At 43.8% G+C, this 25,661-nt stretch overlaps 1 protein-coding gene across 1 annotated transcript; it reads left to right on the top strand.

The window, feature by feature from the left end:
* The first annotated feature begins 775 nt into the window (after positions 1 to 775).
* Positions 776 to 25,039, top strand: SNX18 (sorting nexin 18). Its single transcript, XM_017854296.1, has 2 exons — positions 776 to 2,653; positions 24,327 to 25,039. The coding sequence occupies exons 1-2, from the start codon at positions 1,033 to 1,035 to the stop codon at positions 24,578 to 24,580; spliced, it is 1,875 nt and encodes a 624-aa protein (XP_017709785.1). The 5' UTR covers positions 776 to 1,032; the 3' UTR covers positions 24,581 to 25,039.
* The last annotated feature ends 622 nt before the right edge of the window (positions 25,040 to 25,661 follow it).

The raw sequence follows: 25,661 nt of genomic DNA, 5'->3' as shown, positions 1-25,661 counted from the left end.
CAATAACAGCAGCAAAAGCAGCAGCAAACCCTTCAAATCTGCTTACCCTGCCAGATATTGTTTCACTTTCCTCATCTGTAAAACAGGGATTACTTTATGATGGAATCCCCACAACAACCCCTGACGGTAGGAACCACATAAGTGACTTGCTCCAGGTCATACAGCTAGTTAGTGTCAGAACACAGATTGAAATTCAGAAGCCTGGCTCCGAAGTTTGAGCTCTTATTCACTGCACTACATATATCTTTGGGAGGAGAGGCGACACATGCATGTAATAAATGTGTGCGCATTTATTGTACTGGAAACTCTCTTTGCTTCTAATTTTGTCAACCACAGCACCTTCCCTGGCCCTTACTTTGTTCTTGTCAATCTCCTCTCCTTGAGCAGAAGAGGGAAGGGAGCCTGCTCCATAGGCGAACAGCCCCTCCGCAGAGGCATCCTGTTTTCTTAGTGTAATCACTTATTCGCATTGCAAAATATTACATGCGTGGGTTAAGCCATTCTAGGAGCATTCACTGAGCGCTCAGAGTGGGAACGTTTATCATGCATGCAAATACTAACTTACTTTCTAGAGAATGTTTAACTTAAAAGCCTAAAAAAATCTCAGATAATTCACTTCGGAATAGAAACCTCCTTCAGCCGCGCTCACTACGGCGCCCGGCTTCGCAGCACCAGCCACGAGGGGGCAGTGGCCGCCGCAAAGCCGAGGCGGGCGGTGGGCTAGGCGGCTCGGCCATCGCTTGCTCTCGCCTGGCAATGGGCTCTCGGCCGTGGATTAGCGCAGCTGGAGACGTGGGAGGCCGCGGGCCCCGCCCCCGACCGGTGGCGGCTGCGGCGGCGCAGCTAGGCAGTCGGCACTGCGAAGTGGAGGCGCCGCGAGCGGAGGGCGCGACCGGCGGGTCCGGGCAGCGTGGGTTCGCCGCTTTGGGGGCTCCAGTCCGCGCGGCAGGGTCGAGCTGCACCGCGGGCTCCTTAGGTGGGCCTCGGCTCGGGACGCCGGGAGTCGGGACCGCTAGTCGGGGCGCCGGGACCATGGCGTTGCGCGCCCGGGCGCTCTACGACTTCAGGTCGGAGAACCCGGGCGAGATCTCGCTGCGGGAGCACGAGGTGCTGAGCCTGTGCAGCGAGCAGGACATCGAGGGCTGGCTCGAGGGGGTCAACAGCCGCGGCGACCGCGGCCTTTTCCCAGCTTCCTACGTGCAGGTGATACGCGCTCCCGAGCCCAGCCTGGCGGGAGACGGCGGCCCGAGTGCCCCGGCACGCTACGCCAATGTGCCCCCCGGGGGCTTCGAGCCCCTGCCCGCCGCGCCGCCCGCCTCCTTCAAGCCGCCGCCCGACGCCTTCCAGCCGCTGCTGCAGCCACAGCAGGCGCCGCCTCCGAGCACCTTCCAGCCGCCCGGCGCGGGCTTCCCGTACGGTGGGGGCGCCCTGCAGCCGTCGCCTCAGCAGCTCTACGGCGGCTACCAGGCCAGCCAGGGCAGCGATGATGACTGGGACGACGAGTGGGACGACAGCTCCACGGTGGCTGACGAGCCGGGCGCTCTGGGCAGCGGAGCATACCCGGACCTCGACGGCTCGTCCTCGGCGGGTGTGGGTGCAGCCGGCCGCTACCGCCTGTCCACGCGCTCCGACCTGTCCCTGGGCTCCCGCAGCGGCTCGGCGCCTCCGCAGCACCACCCGTCGGGGGCCAAGAGCTCGGCCACAGTGAGCCGCAACCTCAACCGCTTCTCCACCTTCGTCAAGTCCGGCGGGGAGGCCTTCGTGCTGGGGGAGGCGTCAGGCTTCGTGAAGGACGGGGACAAGCTGTGCGTGGTACTGGGGCCCTATGGCCCCGAGTGGCAGGAGAACCCCTACCCGTTCCAGTGCACCATCGACGACCCCACCAAGCAGACCAAGTTCAAGGGCATGAAGAGCTACATCTCCTACAAGCTGGTGCCCACGCACACGCAGGTGCCGGTGCATCGGCGCTACAAGCACTTCGACTGGCTCTACGCTCGCCTGGCGGAGAAGTTCCCGGTCATCTCCGTGCCCCACCTGCCCGAGAAGCAGGCCACCGGCCGCTTCGAGGAGGACTTCATCTCTAAGCGAAGGAAGGGCCTGATCTGGTGGATGAACCACATGGCCAGCCACCCGGTGCTGGCGCAGTGCGACGTCTTCCAGCACTTCCTGACGTGCCCCAGCAGCACCGACGAGAAAGCCTGGAAGCAGGGCAAGAGGAAGGCCGAGAAGGACGAGATGGTGGGTGCCAACTTCTTCCTGACCCTCAGCACACCCCCTGCCGCTGCCCTTGACCTGCAGGAGGTGGAGAGCAAGATCGACGGCTTCAAGTGCTTCACCAAGAAGATGGACGACAGCGCGCTGCAGCTCAACCACACGGCCAATGAGTTCGCGCGCAAGCAGGTGACAGGCTTCAAAAAGGAGTATCAGAAAGTGGGCCAGTCCTTCCGCGGCCTCAGCCAGGCCTTTGAGCTGGACCAGCAGGCCTTCTCGGTGGGCCTGAACCAGGCCATCGCCTTCACCGGAGATGCCTATGACGCCATTGGCGAGCTCTTTGCGGAGCAGCCCAGGCAGGACCTGGATCCCGTCATGGACCTATTAGCGCTGTATCAGGGGCATCTGGCCAACTTCCCGGACATCATCCACGTTCAGAAAGGTAAAGCCTGGCCCTTAGATCAGGTGATATGGAGTGTATTGTGCAGGCTGAAAGGGGTGACTTCGACAGCAGTACTACTGTGGGTTTCAGACTCATATTCTACCGGTGGGGAAGCGAGCAGACACGTGGACGCCTGGCTCTTTTCACGAGTGTAAGGTGGATTGCTCGACAGGCAGCTTCCTCCTCGAGTATCTCCCGGTAGGGAGTGAGTACTCTTTCTCGAAGGTTCAAAGAGTACCTTTGATAAGAGTGCTATCATTTTAGAGTTTGAATAGTTGAGTAATGAGCTGCTCAGATCTGTAATCTTCAGACGAGGGTGGAATTAGAAGGGAACCCAAACCATGTTAGGCATCTGTTTGAACACTGCACTGTCACTTAGTGGTCGGTTTCAAAAAGTGAGGAAATAATGGAGAAGAACGGATGTCTGTAAATAAAGAGAAATCTGCTTTCACCCTTGCACACCTCTCAATCTCTGCTTTGGTAGAGGAATTAAGATCAATTCTCTGAGCTTAAGAACTTCCTGCAAAGAATTCTTGCCTGCAACCTTCGCGAAGTGAAGTAAAAACCCTAATTTACTTTGTGAAGTGAAGTAAAAACCCTAATTTCAGGAAAAGCGTACTCATTTTGAGTTTGGAATCTATTAATGTACTGAAATTGAGAACGTTGCTTAGGAAAATTGTATAGGGAAACGACGTAGAGTGAATATAATCTGAGGATTGGATCTGAGAGTGGTGTTACTGGTATCCCTGTGAGTTAGCTGTCCAACTGTCAGACTTCATGAGTTATTAATAGTTGTTAGTGTCTCTGACCTTTGCTAAAGCACCGGAATTTGCAAATTAAAAAATATATATATATAGCAGTAGTCCTTGTCTTAACATTTCTCGCTAATGTGCATTCTGATATAATGCCTTGATTGAGAGAATGGGGAGGTGTGGGAGTTAGTGAGGCAGTCTTGCCTGTGAAAGTCCAGTGTAAGGGCGGCTAGGCAGCAGGGAAACTTACTGTCCCTGTTTCCTGAGCAGGTCTGGCCTTTACTGATGAAGTGCTCACTGCCTTTCTTGTGCGCCAGTCCGTTTATGAGCAACCCTAATCTCTGGCATGTCTTTTCTTGCATTGAACTGAAGTTTGCCTCCCTTGATTGTCTTTCTGTTCCCTGGGACCGCCTTCAGACATTTGGAGACAGCAGTCTCACTTCCTTCCTCTCTGCTTCTCTCCTTCCCCTTCCAAATGTGTGACTGGTCTTCTGACTCTTATGGGGGAAGGGGGCTTGCTGGGAGAATGATCAAACGCTTTCAGTCTTGTTGCTGCTGCTGAAAGGTAGTACCCTGGACATCAGTACTAATTTTAGTAGAGAGCAGTAACTTTCTTGGCAATTTGCAATTTGTAAATGCAGTCTAATATTGAATTCGCTTTTTGTGCAATCACATTGCTGTTGACCTATATTAAACCTGTATTTACATTCCCTATGCCTTTTTTTAAAAATATAAATTGTTATGAATCTTTGACTTTTTTGACTGGTGTTGGTGGAACTTCCTTTGTGAACCTTAATAGAGGGACTTAGCATTTAAATTCCATTGTGTTACATCATTCTGGACCTATGCTGGCTGCCCTTTTACACATTTCTGTGAGTTTGTGCAAATTACCGGTAAATAGTTGAAAGGATGGAACCAAGTACAGACACTTGGACATATGTGCTGGGCCGCCGGTGTCTGTCTACTTTAGGTTGGCATCAGTTCATTCACTGTCAATCACACCATGCACTCAGCCTTTGTCAAGTGGCCTGCTTTTGAAATTGTGTATTAGAAAAGGTGTGGTGTGTGTTCTAATATCTATTTTGAGTTTATAGCAATGGTCTACTTAGTCTATTAAACCATCTGGTTATGGCCAGGGTCACGCCTGTAATCCCAGCATTTTGGGAGGTCGAGGCAGGAGGATTGCTTTAAGGCCAGGAGTTTGAGACCAGCCTGGGCAACACAGGGAGACTCCCATGTCTACAAAAAATAAGGGAGTTAGCGTGGCATGGTGGCTCATATCTATAGTCCTAGCTACTAGGGAGGCTGATACTGGAGGATTGCTTGAGGATAGGAGTTTATTTGAGGTTGCAGTGAGCCATAATTGAACCATTGTCCTCCAGCTTGGGTGACAGAGCAAGACCCTGTGTCCAAAACAAAAAAACAAAAAATATGTAGTTTATTTACTTATTTATTTATTTTGTAAAGACAAGTGTCTTGCTATGTTGCCCAGGCTTGTCTCTAACTCTTGGGCTCAAGCAATCCTCCCAGCTCAGCCTCCCAAAGTGCTGGGATTACAAACATGAACCACCATGCCCAGCCTAGTTTATCTTTTTTTAATTATAGAACTGGATTTGTCTCCTGTCACTTGGGATTTGAAAAACTTCCTTCATTAAAACCAGTATCATTTTATGTGGCTTAAACAGATCCAAGAGCACTAAACATAATCTTTAGGAACTTTGGAAAGAACAGCAGTTGATATTCAGTATAGTTTGTTTCTGCTGTAATCTTGGTGTGTAATGTACAGTGAGCCTGTGTCCCTAGATGACACATCTTTAGAAAGTACTACCATTTAAAGTGACAGTGTACAGTACATAAGGCTTAAAGCATTTGCTTATAGCCAGTGTTTATCAAGGATGCTAGTGTAGGCCATTTTTAGGAGTATAGATGAGACAAATATCATAAGCCAGGATAAAAGCTTTTTGAGCGTATTCAGGACTTGTGATTGTAAAGAGCACCTCAATTCCATCACCTCCCCCACTCCAACTGTTACACACTTGAAATATGGCTAATGTGACTAAGGAACTCAATATTGATCAACAGAGATGATAGAACTTTTCCATCAGTGCTGAAAGTTCTATTGGGCAGTGCTGTGTTAAACTGCTGGCTGCAGTTTAACTATCAACCCCATCGTAAGCTTCTCCGGCAAATTATCTTTGAATGTACTTCCCTGATAGCTTTATTTTTGCCTGGTCATCTCATGGCACCTCTTCCTTCCCATATAGGCTTAATTAATAAAAACTGGGAAGGGGAAGCAAGTCTTGCTAGACTCTTCTTTGCTGAACTTCCCAGGCACTCAGCCTGAGTGACATTTCAGTAGTGTGAGCATCTCTTGCAGTGTGTCCCATTCAGAAAACACACTGGTTTCGGGACGGATGTCTGAGGCCATCCTGGTGAGAACCCAGCTACAAAATGAGGGTGGAAAACTCAAATACTCTTAAATGTGGTGGGCTGACATTTTCCTGACTGTACTAAATACTGAACCCATTCTTTAGTAATGGTTTTAATGTACACACTTTCTGCAAAAGTGAAGAAAGCGATACAGTTCCTTCAGCCAAAAGAGAATTCTGGAATTTTGATTTTTTTTCATCAATGAATGGAGTCTTAGATAAACAGAACTATTTAGGTTAATAGAGTTGAGCAAAGAAAGATGGTAGTTTGCTGTAGTCTCTGGTACGTTAGATGGGAATTCAGAATCTACTGAAATTTTATTTGTGTTTTGCTTCGACCTAATGGGAGTCCTTTAAGTTCTTTGTTCATAGGCAGCTCATCGATCCCCAACTAGGCACTGTGCACATGTTTGTTACCGAAATGTAACCCCTGTGGTCTTGATTTTTTTTCTTAAGTGATAGCATGTTATGTTCTCCCTCTTTATCATGCCTGTCTGCAGTATACCTTTATGGTGTTGATGTTGGTGAGTTTGGGGTAGTACTGAGGAATATATTTTATTACTACTTTCTTGGCATATTCAGTTTTGTGTCCAAAGATGTAATTGATCTCTAATATTTAATAAAGCTAAATCTAGGGGCAGCAAGTTGAGGTTTAAAAGCTTTAGGTTTACCTCTTGGGGTTATTGCAAAAAGGAAAGACTGTAAAAGATGATGAGAAATACTGGTTTCATCCTTGTTTAGGAATTTGGACTAGATAAAGATGGCTAAAGGAAGTTCTTTTAAGTGAAATGTCTTTATTCTGGAGAAAAGGTGTATAATAGTGTTAAATTGATTTGTCAGTTTGGGCTGTGTGAAACAGGGAGGCAGGACTAGATAAGTAAATAGGAAGTCCTGTTTTCTGTACTCTTAAATATATAGAATCTACTTCATTGCTCTCTTAAGTGTCCCAGATGGAGCCTTTTTTTCAATAAAAAATAGCCCCAGGACCTCAGGAATGGTATACCAGTAGTGGGCCTATCAGTCTTGCTGGGTAGAATTTCACCATTGTGCTTCCTTTTACCACTAGTAGAGTTGGCCTCATGTCCTTCAGACATTAATTAAAGATAGCTGGAGTCCCAGCAGGGCACACAAGGTAAGGCTGGGCCACACTGAGACCTTCCCTGTCTGCTCCCCATTCTCCTGTAGCTAAAAATAGCCCTGAAAGGGTGGTGCCAGGAATACAGAAAAAAGCTCTAAGAAGTCAGGGCTGTTTGCAAATTCATCCTTATTTTTGAAACCTCTGGGCTAGAAATTGAGGCTGTTCATTCTTTTTGTTTTCCACTCCATCTTTAGTTGAACCCATTTCTCCTCTCTGCTGCATTTACCCCCAGACGTTCTCTAAGAAGACTTCATATCTCTAAAAAGAGAACAGGTCTGGGGCTTACCCTTTGCCCCAGTTTGTTTTCTTAGGGAAAATAAGATAACCTTTGGTGCTTTTGAAATATATGACTCAGTTCCTTGGTTAAAATATAAATGTGACTGCACAAGGACAGTCTTGGGCATGAAACTGGGCATGAGCAAGGACAGTCTTGGGCATGGGCACTGCTCATACCACCCTGTCAGGGGTTTCTCAGACTTCTTTTTTGAGCCACATAGCCTTCAGAGTCACACCGATTGCAGTGGGACTGAAGGGAGGCAGAGGATCTGCACTCCCACCCTCCCAGTAACTGAGGGAGCCTATGGGGTTTCCTTGTTCAGAAATGTTGTCCTGTCTGGCCATCTTATGACTTCCAAGCATGATGCCAGAACCCAAACAAGTGAGAAGTTCTGTGATTCACTTACAAACCCTTCCCTTAAATTGTTTAACATGTTCCTTCTCTTCGGGCTGAATAAAAAACTATTATTGTATTGCCTCATGTATTTTTAAATCAAAGTTTAAATATCAAGTTAGATTTAATTTGCCATATAATTTTGAAGCTCCATATCATTAACTAAAGGATTATAAAGTGGCAGAGTAATGCTGAGCTCTGTTTGACGAGATTATATCTGGAAGGCAGACGTGTATCATATCCCACATTTATACAACACCAACTAGAATCTGGCCGCTCTGCCGGTGTCTGCAGGAGGGCTGGGTAGGCCTCTGGTCTTTAGTGAGTTCTTTGACTAGCTATAAAGACAGCCTCGGCAGTTCCTTGTGCCAGATTTCTGAGAGCCTGGTGGATGGGCCAGTCTGCCCCAGAAGTTGCACCAAGGGATGGCACTAGGCTGGGTCTGCTGAGAGAGCTGTGCCAGTGAAGGGCACAGCCAAGCCAAAAAGCCGTGGGTGCGGAGCCTCATCGCCGTGGGAGCTGGCCTGTCAGGACCAGCATGGGCTCTGGAGAGTCAGTATGTGAGCATGGAGGAGTTTTGAACAAGTTATTTTGACCTGCGTAATGCTCAGTTATCTTTGGCCAAGTGGGGGAACTTTCTCACAAGGTCAGCATAATAATTAAATGTTATGGTTCTTAGTAGCTAGTCACTAAATGTTTATTTTTGAAAAATAGGTGAATTTAAAAGGCAGTGGCAGCCAGGCATGGTGGCACATGCGTGTAATCCCAGCTACATGAGAGGCTGAGGAAGGAGGGTCACTTGAGCCCAGGAGTTCAAATCCAGCTAGAGCAACACAGTGAGACCTTGTATCTTAAAAAGGAAAAAAAAAAAAAAAATTAAGAGCACTCTCCTTTGAAGGACAATTTCAGTAATCTTATCATCCTTCCTGGCAAACTATTGCCACCCGAATTGCAGGCAAAAGTACAAAAGCTCAAGGAGTCTTCAGTCTAGCAATTAAATATCTACTTTAATCAGTTTGCCCTGTATTGCACACCGGAAGTAATGGTAACTGGGATAAATGTCGATGTTATTTGGAGTAACTGGTTTGTTGTTGTTCACATTGAAGAGTGTATGTTAACTGTCTCCTGCTGGCTCCCTCCAACCCAAATCACTTGTGTTCTGGTGCAAATCACTTAACTTTCTGAGCTTCAGTTTCCTCATCTGTAAAAGTGAGGTTCATCATTTCCTAGGTACCATTTTGTTAGTTGACTTTTTAAAAAAATAAGATTAGTCTTACGTATCCGGGAAACTTTTAGACATTGTTTCAGGCTGGTTTTAATAGTGTTCTGTCTGCTTATGTGACTGTTATCTGGGAGCATGAAAAGCCCTTACCAATTGGTATGAAAGAACATTTATGTACGTTTAGTTCAGATCAGCAAACATGCATTGCAGGCTTACCTCACTAGGAACTTTGAATGTAAATGTGATTAATACCTGGCCTGCTGCCGCCTGGTGAGGGTTCCCAGGTATTCTGAAGCTGCAGTGTGGTAGACAGCTGGAGCGACTTCTCTCTGACCCAAATTAATAGGACCACCAAAGAGATAAATTATGACCGTTTTTTTAAGATGGAGTCTTGCTCTGTTGCCCAGGCTGGAGTGCAGTGATGCGATCTCGGCTCACTGCAACCTCCGCCTCCCGAGTTCAAAAGAGTCTCCTGCCTCAGCCTCCTGAGTAGCTGGGATTACAGGCATGTGCCACCATGCTTGGCTAACTTTTATATTTTTTTAGTAGATATGGGATTTCACCGTGTTGGCCAGGCTGGTCTTGAACTCCTGCCTCAAGCAATCTACCCACCCACCTTGGCCTTCCAAAGTGCTGGGATTACAGGCATGAGCCACTGTGCCCAGCCTCTGATATTGATCTTATAGCTTGATTAAACTTTAATTTGAGCGAGTTTTAGTTCATGTGTCATTTCTGTACCTTTTCTTATGACTTATCTCTCACTGTAATTTGACTTTTCTCTTCTGCTAAATAAATAGTTATTTAGCAGGTAAGGGGACAATGAAGGAAGGGGAGCTAAAATCATTAGATTTATTCATAGAGCGCTCTAAAAGATAAACTAGATTTTATTCAACAAATAGGTACGTACCCTTCATTGTCTAGGCACTATTCAAGATGCTAGTGTTGCATCAGTGGCCAAAACAAAGATCCCCTCCCTTGTGGAGCTTGCAGTCTAGCAGGATGGAGACACTCAATGAAAAACAAACACAGGAAGTAAGTTTTAATGTATGTTGGAGTTTGGTATGTGCTAGGAGAAAAAAGTAGAGCAGGGAAAAGAGGGCATGGGAGGGAGGATGAAGTACTAGAAAGAGTGCTCAAAGTAGGTCTCATTGAGAAAGTGAGATTTAAGCAGAGACCTGAATCACTCCGGAGTCAGGGGAGTCATCCAAGCAGGTATCTCAGGGGAGAGCTTGTCAGGCAGAGGGTTTAGCTAAAGTAAGGCCCTGGAGTGGGCATGTGCCAAGCAGATTGAGGAACAGCAAGGCCAGGTGGTTGGAGTTAAGAGGATCCTAGGAGATGAGGTCATGGAAAGTGAGATTTGCAAGGCTTTGCAGGTCACTGTTAGGACTTGGGATGAAAGCCCAAGTCAGATGGAAGCAATTAGAGGGTTTTGAGCCAAGGTATGACATCCAGCTGGACATATTAACGACTTAGTCCAGAGCAGTGAGAATAGAATGGCGTGGGGCAGTCAAAGGTGGATGGAAGCAGGGAGCTAGTAGGAAATTCTCAAGTAATCCGGGTGAGAGATGCTGGTGGCCTGAACCAAAGTAGAGACAACAGAGGTGGTAGGGGAGGGGATCCCCCTCCGGATATATTTTGGAGGTAGAATCAACAGGTTTTCCTCAGGGATGGGATTGTGAAGGATGTGACATGCGAGAGAAAGAGGAGTCATCAATGGTGACTCTGCAATTTTGGCCTGGCCTACAATAAGAATTGTCAGAACAGCAGTGGGGAGCAGCAATCAGGACCTGAGTTTTCTCCTTTTAGGTAGATCAGGCTCATGCATTCTGTTCCATGTCTCCCCACCCCAACACAAGCACTTTCAAGCTTCAGGTCTAGTCTCCTTCCTTGGAGTATCCCCCTTGGATTGTAGTCCTTTTGTGAATAATTGTCTTATGCAATGCTCAGTTATTAGTGTGTGGGTTTTTTATGTTCCTGTGTTGTGTAGCTGTTAAATACTGTTTTATACATGCATAGCAAGTACTTAATGAATGCTTGTTGAATTAATGAAGTAAGCACTCAGTAGCTACTTGGTTGATCTTGAAATAGATTTATCAGATGTTTTTGTTTTTCTATTTATATGATGATGGATAACAGTCTAAAAGTGTATAGGAAATAAAGATAGAATCTGGATGTATTTTATGGATGAAGTCATTAACAATGTGAGTGATTTAAAAGTCTTAGAGTTATGTGTTTATGAAATGACTTTCCGTAATTCACTGGGGAGGGGAGAGGAAGTTTGAAAATGCTTAAAGTGCCAGAGAATTAATATTGTATACCTCATGATTTCACTTTATATTGATTCTTGGTGTTTAAACTTACGCATGCACACACACACATATACACCCACACGTTTTCCTCATTAGTAAGTTTTAGTTATAATATTTTTACTGGGGTCTCATTTGCTTAATTCAGAGCACAAGATCCAGAGAATACATTCACCTTGTTGCTTGACTTGGATGCACATGGAGCACTGAGCTCATGTGTGGAGCAGTAGGTACTTGCCCTCATGGAAGGCTCTCTCAGTTCCATGAGGGAAGTAGAATGTGTGCACAGAGGACTGAGATAGAAGGTAGATTTAACTTAGTGCTGCGAATAAGACGGTGCATGGGAGTCCAGGGGATAGAGAGGAATTGTCAGTTTATGTTAGAGGCTTGAGTGGGCAGCATTTGGATTCTCCCTTTGAAATATGGTCACAGTGTGACTTTTGGAGGAGCATAGGGGGAAAGCGCACTCCTGATCTTAAAATGCTTTAGCATAGATTTGATAAGCATACAGTAATTGATAAGCAAGGTACCCAGTGCTCAGGTCAGTGAAGGGAACTGAAGTGAGGAGCTGTCACTGTACTATGCGAGACACAGTCGTGGACATGCACCATGATGTGAAATAGGACAGAAGGAGGAGTAATTATGGGGAGTGGATGGGAAGGTTCAGGGGTGGCTTCTGCCAGTCTCAGTCTAAGAAGAGTCTTGAAAACAAGTGGAAGTTTGCCCAGCCGGCAGAGTGGGGGAAGGGCATTGTGGGCCGAACCGTATGGGATCAGTCCTGACTGCCTGTCAGAACCAGCTGCTGAGGGGAGACAGCAGAAAATGGGGCCCCACCCTGGATCTGAATCAGAATGTCTGTGCTGCCTAGACATTGGTGTTCTTTGAAAAGCTCCTCACTTGCTTTTGATGTACTGCTGGGTTTACAGCTGCTGTTGGAGGTTATAGAGGAAACATGGAAGATCATATGGGGTGCTGACATGGTCAGGCCTTCACTTAAGATGGACAGGTCCTGGTGGCAGGTATAGAACGTGGTTGGGGGTTAAGTGAAATGGAGAGCTCTCACAGGAATTCAGACCAGATGTGATAACATCCTAACGGGGGGGAGTATCCATGGGGGTGGGAGCAGAACACAGAAGGGGCTGCTTGCCTGCAGAGTGGGGTAAGGGACAGGGAGAAGTACAAAATGACCTGCAGATTAGAGGCTTTGGGTCACCAGTAGAGATGCCTGGAGATGGCCTGGAGCGGGGTCTGCAGACTACAGCCCACGGGCCAGATTCACCCAGGCACCTGTTTGTTACAGTGCTTGAGCTAAGAATGGTTTTTGTATTTTTAAATGATTCTGTGTTTAATGGTTCTATAAGTCCCTACATAATAACCTCAATTTTCCCTCTGGACCTGCAAAACCTAAAATGCTTACTGTCTGGCCCTTAAAGAAAATGTTTGCTGACCCTTGACTTGGAGGACAAGCAGGTTAGGGGAGTGGGAGTGGCTACTCTTTATTGAGCACTTACTATGTGATAAGCAGTATTCCAAACATTTTATATATGTCCTTTTTTTTTTTTTCCACTAGAAAATTCAGAAGCGATACCTTGTCTTAATTCCATGCAGGAATGGGTCTGACAGCAGTGTGGTTGTTAGCATGGAATAAAACCAGGTGGGTTTGAATTCCTGCCAGCTTCACTGTGTAACCTTGGGCCACACACTTCTTAACCTCTGTTTCCTTGTGTGTAACATGGAGTAACTATGTTATTAATACAATAGTTGATAATGCTGAAAAATATTTTTCAGCATTAATTATCAGCTATTGTATTAGTTTCCTGTGGCTGCTGTAACAAATTCCTACAAACTAGGTGATTTACAACAACAGAAATGGATTCTCTTAGAGTTCTAGAGACGAGAAGTCTGGAAGGACAGTGTGGCAGTGCCATGCTCCCTTTAGAGGCTCTAGGGGAGACCCCTCCCTTGCCTCTCCAGCTTCTGGTGGTTGCCAGCAGCCCTTGGTTTTCCTTGCTCTGCAGCTGTATCACCTCAGTCTGTGCCTCCATCCTCACGTGGCATTCTCCCTGTGTCTCTGTCTCTGTCTCTGTCTTCTCTTAAGGACACCCGTTGTCCTAGATTTAGGGCCCACCCTAATCCAGAATGACCTTACCTTAACTAATTACATATTCAGAGACCCTGCTTCCAAAAAAGGTCACAGTCAAAGGTTCCATGTAGATTTTAGGGGTACACTATTTAACTCAGCGCAGTTTTTAACTCCCCCAAAGTGGTGTCATCTCATTTGGTGGCTGTGAAAACTGAGGCTCAGGGAAGTTGAGTGATTTTCCAGGCTCACGGAGCTAATGAGGAGAGCTAGGGTTCGAGCGCGTTATTTGCCTCAAGTTGAGACTGATACTTCTTATGCTACAATACGTAACATGCTTGTTAGAAAATGGACTTATTCTACAGGCAGTCAGCAGCCATAAAGGTTTCAAACTGAAGAGTGACATTTAATCATAATCAAAATAGCTATCATGTTTTGAAGACTTCCTGTGTGCCAAGCATGGTGCTTTGTGTTTTATATTTTTTATATCTATTTAAGCTTCATAGGAGCTTTTGAGATAAATGCTCTTCTTATACCCATTTTGCAGACAGGAGCTGAACCACAGAATTTTTTTTTTTTTTTTTTGAGACAGACTTTTGCTCTTGTTACCTAGGCTGGAGTGCAGTGGCGTGATCTCGGCTCACCGTAACCTCCACCTCCTGGGTTCAAGCGATTCACCTGCCTCAGCCTCCTGAGTAGCTGGGATTATAGGTGCCTGCCACCACTCCCGGCTAATTTTTTGTATTTTTAGTAGAGACGAGGTTTCACCATGTTGGCCATGCTGGTCTCGAACTCCTGACCTCAGGTGATCTACCTGCCTCGGCTTCCCAAAGTGCTGGAATTACAGGTGTGAGTCACCGCGCCCAGCCAAACCACAGAAATTTAAACTGCAAGTTCCCGGAGGCATCCTTCGCTGGTGCACCCTGGCTCCCTGAGGCAGGGCTTTTGGCAGTTACTCCTGTTGGTCGGGCAGAGATGAGAAGGCTTTTAGAGTACTCCAGGGGAAGAGTTGGTTTTGGAAAGGAACAGGTGAACTCGAGACACCTGCTAGGTATCATGGCAGGACCTGGTGAGGCGCTGGCTATCCTGAGGAGTCTAGTGTTACCTTAGAGGTTTTAAGTTTGGGTGGTAGAAAGGAGTGAAGCCAGTGATAGAAGAGGTAGGCAGACTGAGAAGAGGAGCAGGACTACAAGGAAAGACCAGGAATGGGGCTGAAGGGAGTCTTAGAAAATCCTATTTTCCAGGCCTTTTATTGTGTTTAGTTATGTTGACATTTGTGATTTTCACCAGAACCACCTATTGTCTGCAGCAAGACATTTTTAACTAAATCCTAATAGATGTTAGTGTGGATAATCTGTAAATTTTCACGTTTTATGATTTGTATTTCACGTATATTTTAAAACTTGATACATTTTTAGATGCTTTGTTTTGTGTTTAGTTGGTTATTTATGATTTCATGCAAGGATGTCCAGATGTGGTCAGAGTAAAGACTCACAGCCACCGGACACCTGGGCCCTGCCAGTGCAAGGCAGCAGGAAAAGCACAGGAGTGAGGAGTGTCCTTACGTTTAAAACAGCTTAGTTAGGAATTATCTCCACAGCTTCGTGATCATGAAGGGATGTGAAGTGGTACTCAGGGTAACGAAGAGTGCTTGTGCTGTTCACCAGGCAGTACCACCGTGGCATACGTGGCAATTGGGACAATGGCGTTTACAGTTTCAGATAAAAACTGGAAAATTACCTGAAAACGAGAAATGCATTCTTTGCAAATATTCTGCTAACTCCAGCATGAACCACAGTGCTCTCAGATAGGGTCCCATAAGTGCCCTGGCACCGCGTGTGTGGCTCGCCTTGCCTTGGCTTCTCTTCTAAAGAGCAGGGCCACTTTACTCTCTTCCTGGCCCCATCTAGTGGGACTTTCGTTTAGATTTATTTTAGCAGCTTCTATTTAGATTTATTTTGGCTTGGGTCTCCCTTTATCTTTCTAGAAAAAAAGAGAATAAGGTTTTACCTTTCATTAAAGGTACTTTCCCGAGTTCACTCTTTTCTTTGGTACAGATATGCTTGTTGTCATGTGTCAAAAGTGTTGGCAGCTTGCAAAGATATCTATTGTTGCTTTTTTTTTTGGTAGAGACTAGTACCAGTATCTGTGCACATACCTCAGGTAATTAAAGAACTGGGCACTGCAGACTTCAGGCCCCAATTTGTGTTCTCTGAATTTGAACCATTATATAAGTTTTACTTTACAAAATCAGTTTTTTAAAAGTTTCATTGTATGGTCAGCATTATCAAGGATAGTATGTCTACCTTATTTTATTAAGATTCTATGGGTATCAGATCTTTAAGAAAAGAAACAATACATGGTTTTCTTTCTCATTCTCAGATTTTAAAGTCTTCATCTATATTTGCTTGGCTATAGGCAACATTTTAGACATCATACCCAAAAACACTTCTCAAATAAAGACACTGTGTTTTCAGAATTCTCCTGAAACTATCACCCTAGTAATTTTATCACATATTTAATATTCATTATAAACTGGAACACAAGAACCTTTATATATATAAAATTACCAGCAAGAAACAGTTTTGCTAGATAAACCACAAGAGGTACAATCATGTGATTTCTCTCTTCATTTTTGGAATGAGGTGAACTGTATGAATACATATGCATAGTAAGTAAAAGTAATCATGTTTTAAGGTATTTATACTCAAGTGAATATTTGTATTCAAACTGAATATCATTCTGCATTTAGACATTAGGTAATTGCTGAATGAAACTATAAGAACTACTTAATTAGAGTATAGCAACACTTTTACCTGAAACAGACGGATGATATCTTCAGGATGAAATCAAGCTTAGAGGCCTGAATTCTTTAAGTGATTTTTTTTTTCCATCAAGCAACCAGGTTTTTTTATTTTTGCAATTGACTATGCTTGTCTTTATCCTCTTCCCTACTTTTCAAAATGGTTCAAAAGTTCTCTTTGTCATTTATTATATTTATGAATTTAAAAGTGCATTTTAAATTATCTTTGAATTTTGATAGTTATAGCTTTAGGGACCTTTATTAGTCCATTCAGAAAATTGCTTTCCCTGACTTGAGTTCAGTATATTAATTTTGTACCCTCCAGGGTTTATTAATGTGGTCCAAATCCTAGAGCCCACTTAGTATGAATCCATGCAGGAATAGTATTTAGGGTCTGGAGGTGGTTTGTGGGTTGCTCATCCCTATGTTGGTGGCATAGGCTCCTAGGAGGCGTGGGGTACTGGTGTAGTGTGCTGTGTTTGAGGCCGGTCTATGGGGCTTTGCAATTGCCATGGGTAGGGCAGTCGGCCACGTACAAGGGAATTGCCTGAGTTGGGCAGACCCAGGTTGACATGCAGCTGGACACTGAGTAAAATTATTTAGTTTCCCGGAGTTTCACTTTCTGCCTCTGAAAATGGTGGCAATGATTACTTTTATTTCAGGGTTAAAGAGAAGAAAATGAGACATGCAAAGTGCAGAGCACAGGTGTGCACAGCGCAGGCACTCCTCTGTGATGGTCGAGTGGCTGGATGGCCGTCCTGCTTCTCTATTTTAAGTGGATGCTGGCCTTTGCTTTTGAGACGTTTTGCTCAAAACAATATGAAAAGTAAAATAAATATTAGAGCAGAGAGGGGGAAGGGTAATCAACAAGTAGGTGGAGACCAACAGGGAGGAAGGAAAGGGGAGGGGAAGAAGTTAATGGGGAGTTAGCAGGGAAGGCCAGGGTGTGGATCCCAGCAGTGAGAGGATAAGAACCCAATAGGCCATGTTGACCAAATTAGCATTTTCTTTCAGCATGTTACATGTGCCAGGGAATGAAGAAAAACAGGCCGAGTCCAGTCTTGAGCGACTTTAAGCAGCTGTCCCTGTTGCCCTTCAGCCTGTCTCCTGTTCTTTCCCGTACACCATGGCTTCTGTTTTCTGGGGAAGGGCCCCTGGAAGACAGAAATCGAGTTAATGTTTTTGGCACATTCATGATTTCAAAATTAAATAAGGTGCTTTCTTTTTTCTTTTTTTTTTTAAGGGAGAAAATGTAGCTTTGGATTCCTGTTGCTTAGTGACTGGGCCTTTTGTATAATTAGCCTTAGAAGAGACAAAACATACTGAGAATAAGAGATTGGATTGAGGAAAAGAAGGCAAAGTTCAGGTACAAGAACTGGATGGGGTTGGGCGGGGACCTCTTGGAGCCATGGCAAGCCCCGTGGGGGCCTGAGTTTGGGGCCAGGCAGAAAGAGGGAAAACAGTAAGGAGGCCAGACAGCTTCTTTAAAGGGAGGGCAGGGCCTTGCCTGGTTAAAATGCCTGAGGCAGTACAGTGTATGAGGGCTTTTTTTTTTCTTTTTTTTTCTCCCCCCGTCTCACTTTGATGGGTCAGAAGTTTCTAGGAAAATTCTGATTAAAATGCCTGCGGCAGTACAGTGTATGAGGGTTTGCTTTTTTTTTCTTCTTTTTTCCCCCCGTCTCACTTTGATGGGTCAGAAATTTCCAGGCAAGTTGTTTCTCCCTGCGAATGAGAAGCAGAGGAACATGAAACAGAAGAGTTTAGTGCAGTGCAAGTGCATCTACTAGTGTGCTCGTTGAGTTTCAGCTTGCAGTGTGTTCGTAATATGTGCCCATGGGCTACATGACTCAAGAGATTCACTACTCTCGTACTGTCATTCTAGAAAAAAATTGGCATTGAAATCTTCAGTGTTTTTACTGATGGAAACAGCTTTGTAAATAGTGTAATGCTTTTGAAAATGGTGCTGATTTCTAATTCATAATTTTTAAACGATTTTAAAATTTGAGCCTTTTAAGGTAATATTAATGAACCTTGTCACATGATTAAAATTCTTTTGTTTTCATTGTTTTATATTCATTGTAAACATGAGTAATATAATTCCTCTGAAATTGAGAACATATGTATTATAAACAAAAACATAGTTATTTCTTGCTTTCCTCTTTTCAGCCTGAGCATCCTTTAGAGCTGCGAGATGGCTTACATTGGTTAGATACAAAGAAAAAAGGTAGGAGGGGGGATGGAAGTGAATTTAGGACATTTGCTTTCTCTGGAGCTAGGACTGGTGATGGAGAAGTGGGGCAAAGTACCTTTCTCTGAGCTTTGACAATTGCACTGATATGAAAATGAGCCCTGTTGGGAATTTTACAGGTACAGAATCAGCTTGGGAGTCTAGGAGATTTTGTTAATAACAAATCCTAAACCAAAGTAAAAATATTGGTTTAATTTTCCTTTTAATTCTCAAAATGTAGAAAGGAAAGGATCCTTTTCAACAATGTAGCAGGTTCAAGTCTCCATCTCAGGCCTTAATCCATTCAATCTATGCCCACAAAAAGGGTAGTAGGTCTCCTGAATGAGGATGCCCTGCTTGGAAGGGAGAATGGGACGTGCCAGGGCTGTCAGGCAGGTAGAGGTGGGGTCTTTGCCATGAATTAGCTGTGGGACTTTGAACAAGTGGCTCACCCTCTTCTTTGTAGAATGGAGAGAATTGTATAAAAACTCTTCTAAGACCTTTTAGCATTAAAAAAAAAAAAAAAAACAAAAAAAATCTGAGAGGCAGCTCTGCCTTTCTCACCTGGGAAGCAGCTCTGCCTAGCCTTCCCCAGAGGGCGTCTCCAGGACTGGAGTGTGAGAAGGTGCTTTCCGGCTCCTTCCTCTCCTTTAGGAATTAGAACTGAGGGTTTTTAGTTCCTGAGTGCACTTTCTATCCTGTGGAAGAATTCGAGCAATCCACCAAACTAATGCAATAATTAAGTTGAACTCTCTACCAAAATTTGACTCTCAACAGGTAAACCTTCTTAGGAGGAGCTTACTCTAGGATCCTTCCTGCCTCCTTCACAGAGATACCCTGAGGAAGAAACAGCTGCAGTGTGTTGGAGGTTCAGCCTGGGAGGCACTCCGGGCTCCTTTTGCCTATTCAGGATCACTATCTTGGGATGTAGTTGAAATCTATTGCCTCACTTTAAATAATTATTTTTCCTGTACTTCAGGTTCATTTTAAGAATGTATTTTTCAGGCTGGGCGCAGCAGCTTATGCTTTTAATCCCAGCAGTTTGGGAGGCTGAGGCGGGTGGATCGCTTGAGCTCAGGTGTTGGGGACCGACCGGCCTGGGCAACATGGTGAAACCTTGTCTCTACAATTTAAATTAAATAGAGAAGAAAATTTCTTTTCGGTTTTGTAACTTGGGGAGGCTGCACTACTTCATGTGTAAATAGTGTTTTCTTCTGAATTGGAAAAGTTACTACTTCATTGGTAGGTTTTTTAAAGAGTATATTCACACTGGTCTGTATTGTCAGCCTCTTATTTAATCTCTAATGTGCACCTGCATTTTCTTTTCATAATAAAATCGTAATATGTTCATGCTATTTCAGATGCAGCTAACTAATGTCTGTTACTTTAGCCCAAGAAGCAGTTTCAGTTTACAGTGACATTGTCGTTGGAAAATGTTTTTCCCTCTGATTACACCTGTTTATTATTTTCTTTCATCTTAAAGCTGTTCCCCTAACTATGAGTACTGTGGGACCTTTTGTTTGTTCTAACAGTGATGCTTTTGACCTTAGACTTCATTGTATAATTGCTCCCCCATTCTTTCGTTTCCCTCTTCTGTTTTGAAAGCAGCGTGGTGGCAATATGATGTTTATGAGGGGAGGGAGCTGGCAAGGGGGCATGTTCCTCCTAAATTAGCCTCTTAAAAAGCAGAGCTTTTGATGCTATTGCCTGTTTTCATGTTGGTTCTGTGATAAAAATGTGTAGCTCTTGTGTTATTTAGATTCTGGGCAACATTTTTAGTTTTCATTTACACTCCTCCAGTTTGGTTAAAAAACAATGCAGAATAGCCCTGAGAATGCTTAAAAAATGCTCTCCTCCTTTATTACGGCTCTGCAGAGAATGCTTAAAAAACGCTGTCATACTTTGTTACAGCTCTGCAGCTGGTTGTATTGTACCTCTGCAGTTGTTTCTTAGGCAGCTACAAATTACTTAATTTCTAAAGCTATCCTAGAAGTAGCAAGTCTATGATGATCTAACTCTGCTCCAATAGTTTCTGCCTCCAACGTGCTAGAACTGAAAATTTTGCTCTCTGCCTTTCTTGTGATATTTACAATTTTGAATATGAAGATAGTTGTGAAACCTAAAAATATGTACACATAATTCCCAGTTTGAGCAGTTAGATCAACTGTAAGAACCCAACCATTTGTAACAAAACCAAATTCTACTTCTAATAATAATACTATTTCACTCACATCTAGCCAATGCTTGTAATACTGTTTCTATTGGAAAAATATGTTTCCACTTTCTTTTTGACTGAACTCAAGAGTTAGGAGCTAGGCAGAGTTAGGCAGAGGTGGGTAGAGGGAAGCTTCCTGGGAACCCCAGAAAGTGGTTCTGTGTGTTAGTCCCCAAGTGTTAAACACTCACGCTGTCTGTCTGTGGATCACTTGAGCTGTTTAAAAGATGTCATTTTTTTTTTTCTGTTTACTTCTAGTCGTGGACCTGTCTCACTTTGCGTCAGGGTAGTTTGCCTGCCCTGACGGTGCTTTGCGGTGTGGCTCCTGTTTGAATCTCCCTGTTCTATCAGTGTGCTCTATACATGCCAGGCTTTCCATAAATGTTCACATTAAAATTACCACCCCGGAGCCCAACCTTTTGGGGACTTTTAAAAACAGCAACATTTTGAGTTATTCACTTAATAAATTCATACTTGGGAAAAAAATGAGTCTTTGGTTTTGTTTTGTTTTGTTGTTTTCTTGGTTTTTTTTAAAAGATGGAGTTTCACACTCGTTGCCCAGCCTGGAGTGCAATGGTGCGATCTTGGCTCACTGCAACCTCCGCCTCCTGGGTTCAAGCGATTCTCCTGCCTCAGCTTCCCGGGTACCTGGGATTACAGGTGCTTGCCACCATGCCTGACTAAAAATGAGTCCGAAATTCTTCTTGGCTTCTCTAGTATGTATGCTTAGGAAGCTTGAAGGTATTACATGCTGGCAAGATCCTGGGGCCTCAAAGAGATGTTAATACTCATTGCTGTATCCGAGACTTTGGAAAATGTATGCTGATATAAGTTGTAAAAACTTTAGACTTGTGTTTTTTTTTTTTTTTTTTTTTTTTTTGAGATAGGGTTTTACTCTGTCACCCAGCAGGCTGGAGGTACAGTGCTGTGATCACAGCTCATTGCAGCCTCAACCTCCCAGAATCAGATGATCCTCCCACCTCAGCCTCTGGAGTAGCTGAGATTATAGACGTGCACTGCCAGGACTGGCTAAATTTTTGTATTTTTCATAGGAATGGGGTTTCACCATGTTGCCCAGGCTGGTCTCAAACTCCTGGCTTCGCCCATCCCCCTGTCTCAGCCTCCCAAATTGCCGGGATTTTAGGCACGAGCCACCATGGCAAGCCCTAGACTTGTTGATTTTTAAATTGGTTGTTACGGATGCACGTCTGTAATTCTATATAACGCAATGCAGTTTCTCAAAATATGGTGCACTAATTTGGAGTTTGACAAGCTGCAACTTAGTTGACATTCACCCAATTCAAGGCCAGGTTTCAGAGCTTCTCTATACTAGACTCTATTTTCTATGGTGAAAAGCCAGGCTCTAGTAGTTAGAGCAAGTAATACTTGCAGAATATTACCAGTACAGGCAATAGCTGTTACGTAGGTCAAGCTCTGAGCAGGGCAGGATCCTGCATTCTGGTCCTTAGCATTTGAACATAGGACTGTGGCTTCCTCGGGTACCTTGTATTGAAATCAGATGAAAATATAGTCAAATCATTTGAGATTTTTCTCTTTTAATTTCCTATTCCCTTTATCATTATAAAACATGTATGTTTTCACTACACATTCTCAGTCTTTTTGAATTTTTTTCTCCTTTAGTTTTACCTGTTATATACTTTCCTTTTCTTTTCTTTTTTTTCTCTTTTTTTGAGACAGAGTTTCACTCTTGTTGCCCAGGGTGGAGTGCGGTGGAGTGCAGTGTTGTGATCTCAGCTCACTGCACCCTCTGCCTTCCGGCTTCAAGCGATTTTCCTGCCTCAGCCTCCCGAGTAGCTGGGATTACAGGTGCCTGCCACCATGCCCAGCTAATTTTTGTATTTTCAGTAGAGATGGAGTTTCACCATGTTGGCCAGGCTGGTCTCGATTTCCTGACCTCAGGTGATCCACCCACCTCAGCCTCCCAAAGTGTTAGGATTGCAGGCATGAGCCACTGCGCCCGGCCCCTCCTGTCTTTTCAAATTCAATTTCTGTATATGAAATGTGAAACCTGTACAAATATAACAAAGATAAATGTTTTACAATAAATTATTACTAATTTTTTATGTTGGGGAGATGTCTTTCTCTTCAAGCAGGCAAATTTTAGTGCTTTGCTGATAACTGTCAGCCATAGTAGAAATGTTTAAAAGGCCTTACTTTCAGAGTGATGGCTTCTTAGTAGAACTGGGGTGGGGTCTTCCTCTGTCTAGCAGAGCGTGCTTCTCTGCCATGGCTTAGGTGGAAGTGGTGTGGGCATGTGTGCTCCTTGCAGCTGCAGTACCCATGTGTTCTTGTTTCAGGGCTTTGCTGCTTTTCACTTAAAGGGCTCATTTAGAATAAATCAATGAAAATAAATGTGTACATATGTGCACACCTGCACATACATTTATATGGATGAAATTTGCTGTTGGTGCTTTTTCATTTCTCAGGTCTTTGAACTATGCCAAAAAAGCATACTGCTTTACCTTTAAGGGTTTTAATATTGTATTTTATATTATTCTGTAGGAGATTTGAAGAAATTTAGAAATAGGGCATCTTTCCTCGTATATTTCACCATTGGGTAAAACAACATTTCCGAAACAAAGTCTCTCAGTTTCTGTACCTCCTTCTACTCAAGGTTCCTGGTTCCCTCAGTAGTGCTGTGTTCTCAGACTGCCAAGCCAGGCACTCTAGCTGCTTCTCTCTGTGTTCTGTCTTGTCTTTCAGTATGATTTGGTGGAATGAGTGCTAGGCACAGCAGGGAAATCTGAATTCTTAAGCTGGCTTTGTTCAAGTGATTTGAGCTTTATCATTACTCATTCCCAAGAACTCAGGAATAGCCTATTTCCTACCCCTAAACATTCTCAATCTTTTGGGTCTTTGTATGACTGTGCTTCCAGGGGAGGGCCTGCCTTCATATGGCACCTGCCGGAGTGGCCAATCCTTCACCCCCACCCCTGCAACACCCTCTGTTGATACTTCTAGGCATGAGATTATGGAACCGCTGGCATCATTCCTAAGTCATCATCAGGGCAGAGTTAACACTCAACAATCCTTATAGTCTCAAAAAAGGGGCAAATTCTTATTAAAGCCCTTGTACTCCAGGTGTGGGTCTCCCGATGCAACATGAAGTCAAAATCAGACATGTGTTCGCAATTCACCCCTTCACCAGGCACTTTCTGTGTGTTGAGCACTTCAGCTAGGTGTTTACTCTGGATGACAAGATATGGGCTTGGCCAACCCTGATGAGGGTGACCTCCAATTGTAGACTGGCAGCATCGCCAAGCACCCTCCACCACTGTGACATGATTCCAAAACACAACGTGTGTTGGTACTAACTTGTTTCAGAGACTGGTTCTAGAGTCTTAATTATTTAGTGAGACTTTCTGAGGAAGTGGGTTTGGATCCTTTACGGGATGTTTTTATAAACAGTGTAATTCTCTTAATATATGTGGAAATAATGATGTCACACCTTTTAAGCGTGTGAAAACTGCATTTTCTTGTTGTGTCTTTAAAAGGACATTTCCTTTCAGTTTATCATCAATTATGTATAGCATCTCTACCTGGAGGAGATGAGATACCACAGATTGTTGGTCAGAATGGCAAACAATAGTTTTTGAAGAGAAATTTTAACAAAGGGAGTGTTTTCAGAAACTTTACTGGATTCCTTCTTTTTTTTAAATGAGTAATTATGGTCCTTACTTTAAATTTCAAAGGTATTGAAAGTAGTTTGGGCAACTATTTATAATGCCCAAGATTCTGTTTAATATGTAGTTATGTCATTGGGATTTGTGGATATATAGGATTTTAATTAATTGTTATTTTTAACTACAGGAGCTCTTACCAAAGTCAAGGAGAGTAGGCGACACGTGGAGGAAGGGAAGATGGAGGTGCAGAAGGCCGACGGCATTCAGGATCGCTGTAACACTATTTCTTTTGCCACTTTGGCTGAAATTCACCACTTCCATCAAATTCGAGTAAGAGACTTTAAATCACAGATGCAGCATTTCTTACAACAACAAATAATATTTTTCCAAAAAGTTACCCAGAAGTTGGAAGAAGCTCTTCACAAATATGATAGTGTTTAATGACTGGACATTGGATTCTGGACTTTTTCAGTTCAAGGATAATTTCTACAGCAGAATAAAAACTGCTGTCAAAGAGCTATTGCCAACTATCAGTGGTGGTACAAGGACGGTTTTGTGTTCAACTGAAACCCAGCTGAATTTATAATTATGTAGGAAATAAACAGTTAATGTGGTTATATAATAGAAACAGTGCCACACATTGTAACTAAATTATACTATGTATGCCTACACTACCATTGTAACTTTTGGAATAATGATTATACTGTTTGCCTTATTGCTTTTTGAAGTATGGGTATTTTAGTGCATACTTTGTAGACCTCAAAACCCATGAAGGGTCTCAAAGAAGCTGGCTGGATAAAAGCCTGCTGTGGATGCCTTTTTACTCTCATAGATTGGGATTACCTAAATTCAACCTATTCTCTGTTTACAAACTCCAACTAGAGCAGCTATGCGACCTTGTGCCTTCAGACTCTTGGTTTTTCATTTCTCCCCGTCCCTCCCCCACCTTTTAAAGTAAGCCACAGCTTTTCTGATTTAAAGAGTGAAAGGCCAGTGCATATAATGACAAACTGATGATAACCTCATATTGGCAGTAGGGTATGGGGTGGGGTCGGAGGATCAGCTGTCATCAATTTGCACAGCAAGTATTATCTCCTGATAAGATGCTGGTAAATGCAGGGGAGTGAGATTTATTGCTCATCTTTGGATATGAAGTCTATTAGGGAAGAAATGGTACCACTATTCCCTTAGATGCAACAGTAGCATAGCTTCTTCACCCAGGTGTCCCAAAAGCTTGGCGTGAAGATTTCAGCAAATATGTCTTACAACATGAGGAGGAGGAGTCTAAATCAGTCAGGGGATAAAAGTATCGAATCATTGACAACACACACTTGGCTTTAGTTCTTAGGAGGGTTTTGTTTTTGTTTTTAGCTTGAAGATTTCTTTTAATATTCAGTTTTTTTAAAAAAAAAATGGATCTACACTGTTAACTGATTGAGACTCCACTGTGATTCACTCGTTTACTTAAAAACTTTTCAGGGATGTCTGTAAATTTCAGTGTTATATGTTATGAAAAGTGGTG

This window comes from Rhinopithecus bieti, unplaced genomic scaffold (assembly GCF_001698545.2).
Source record: "Rhinopithecus bieti isolate Rb0 unplaced genomic scaffold, ASM169854v2 scaffold_37881, whole genome shotgun sequence".
Taxonomy (NCBI): Eukaryota; Metazoa; Chordata; class Mammalia; order Primates; family Cercopithecidae; genus Rhinopithecus; species Rhinopithecus bieti.
The sequence above is the reverse complement of the archived record's forward strand: the minus strand, read 5'-3'. Positions and strand labels throughout refer to the sequence as shown.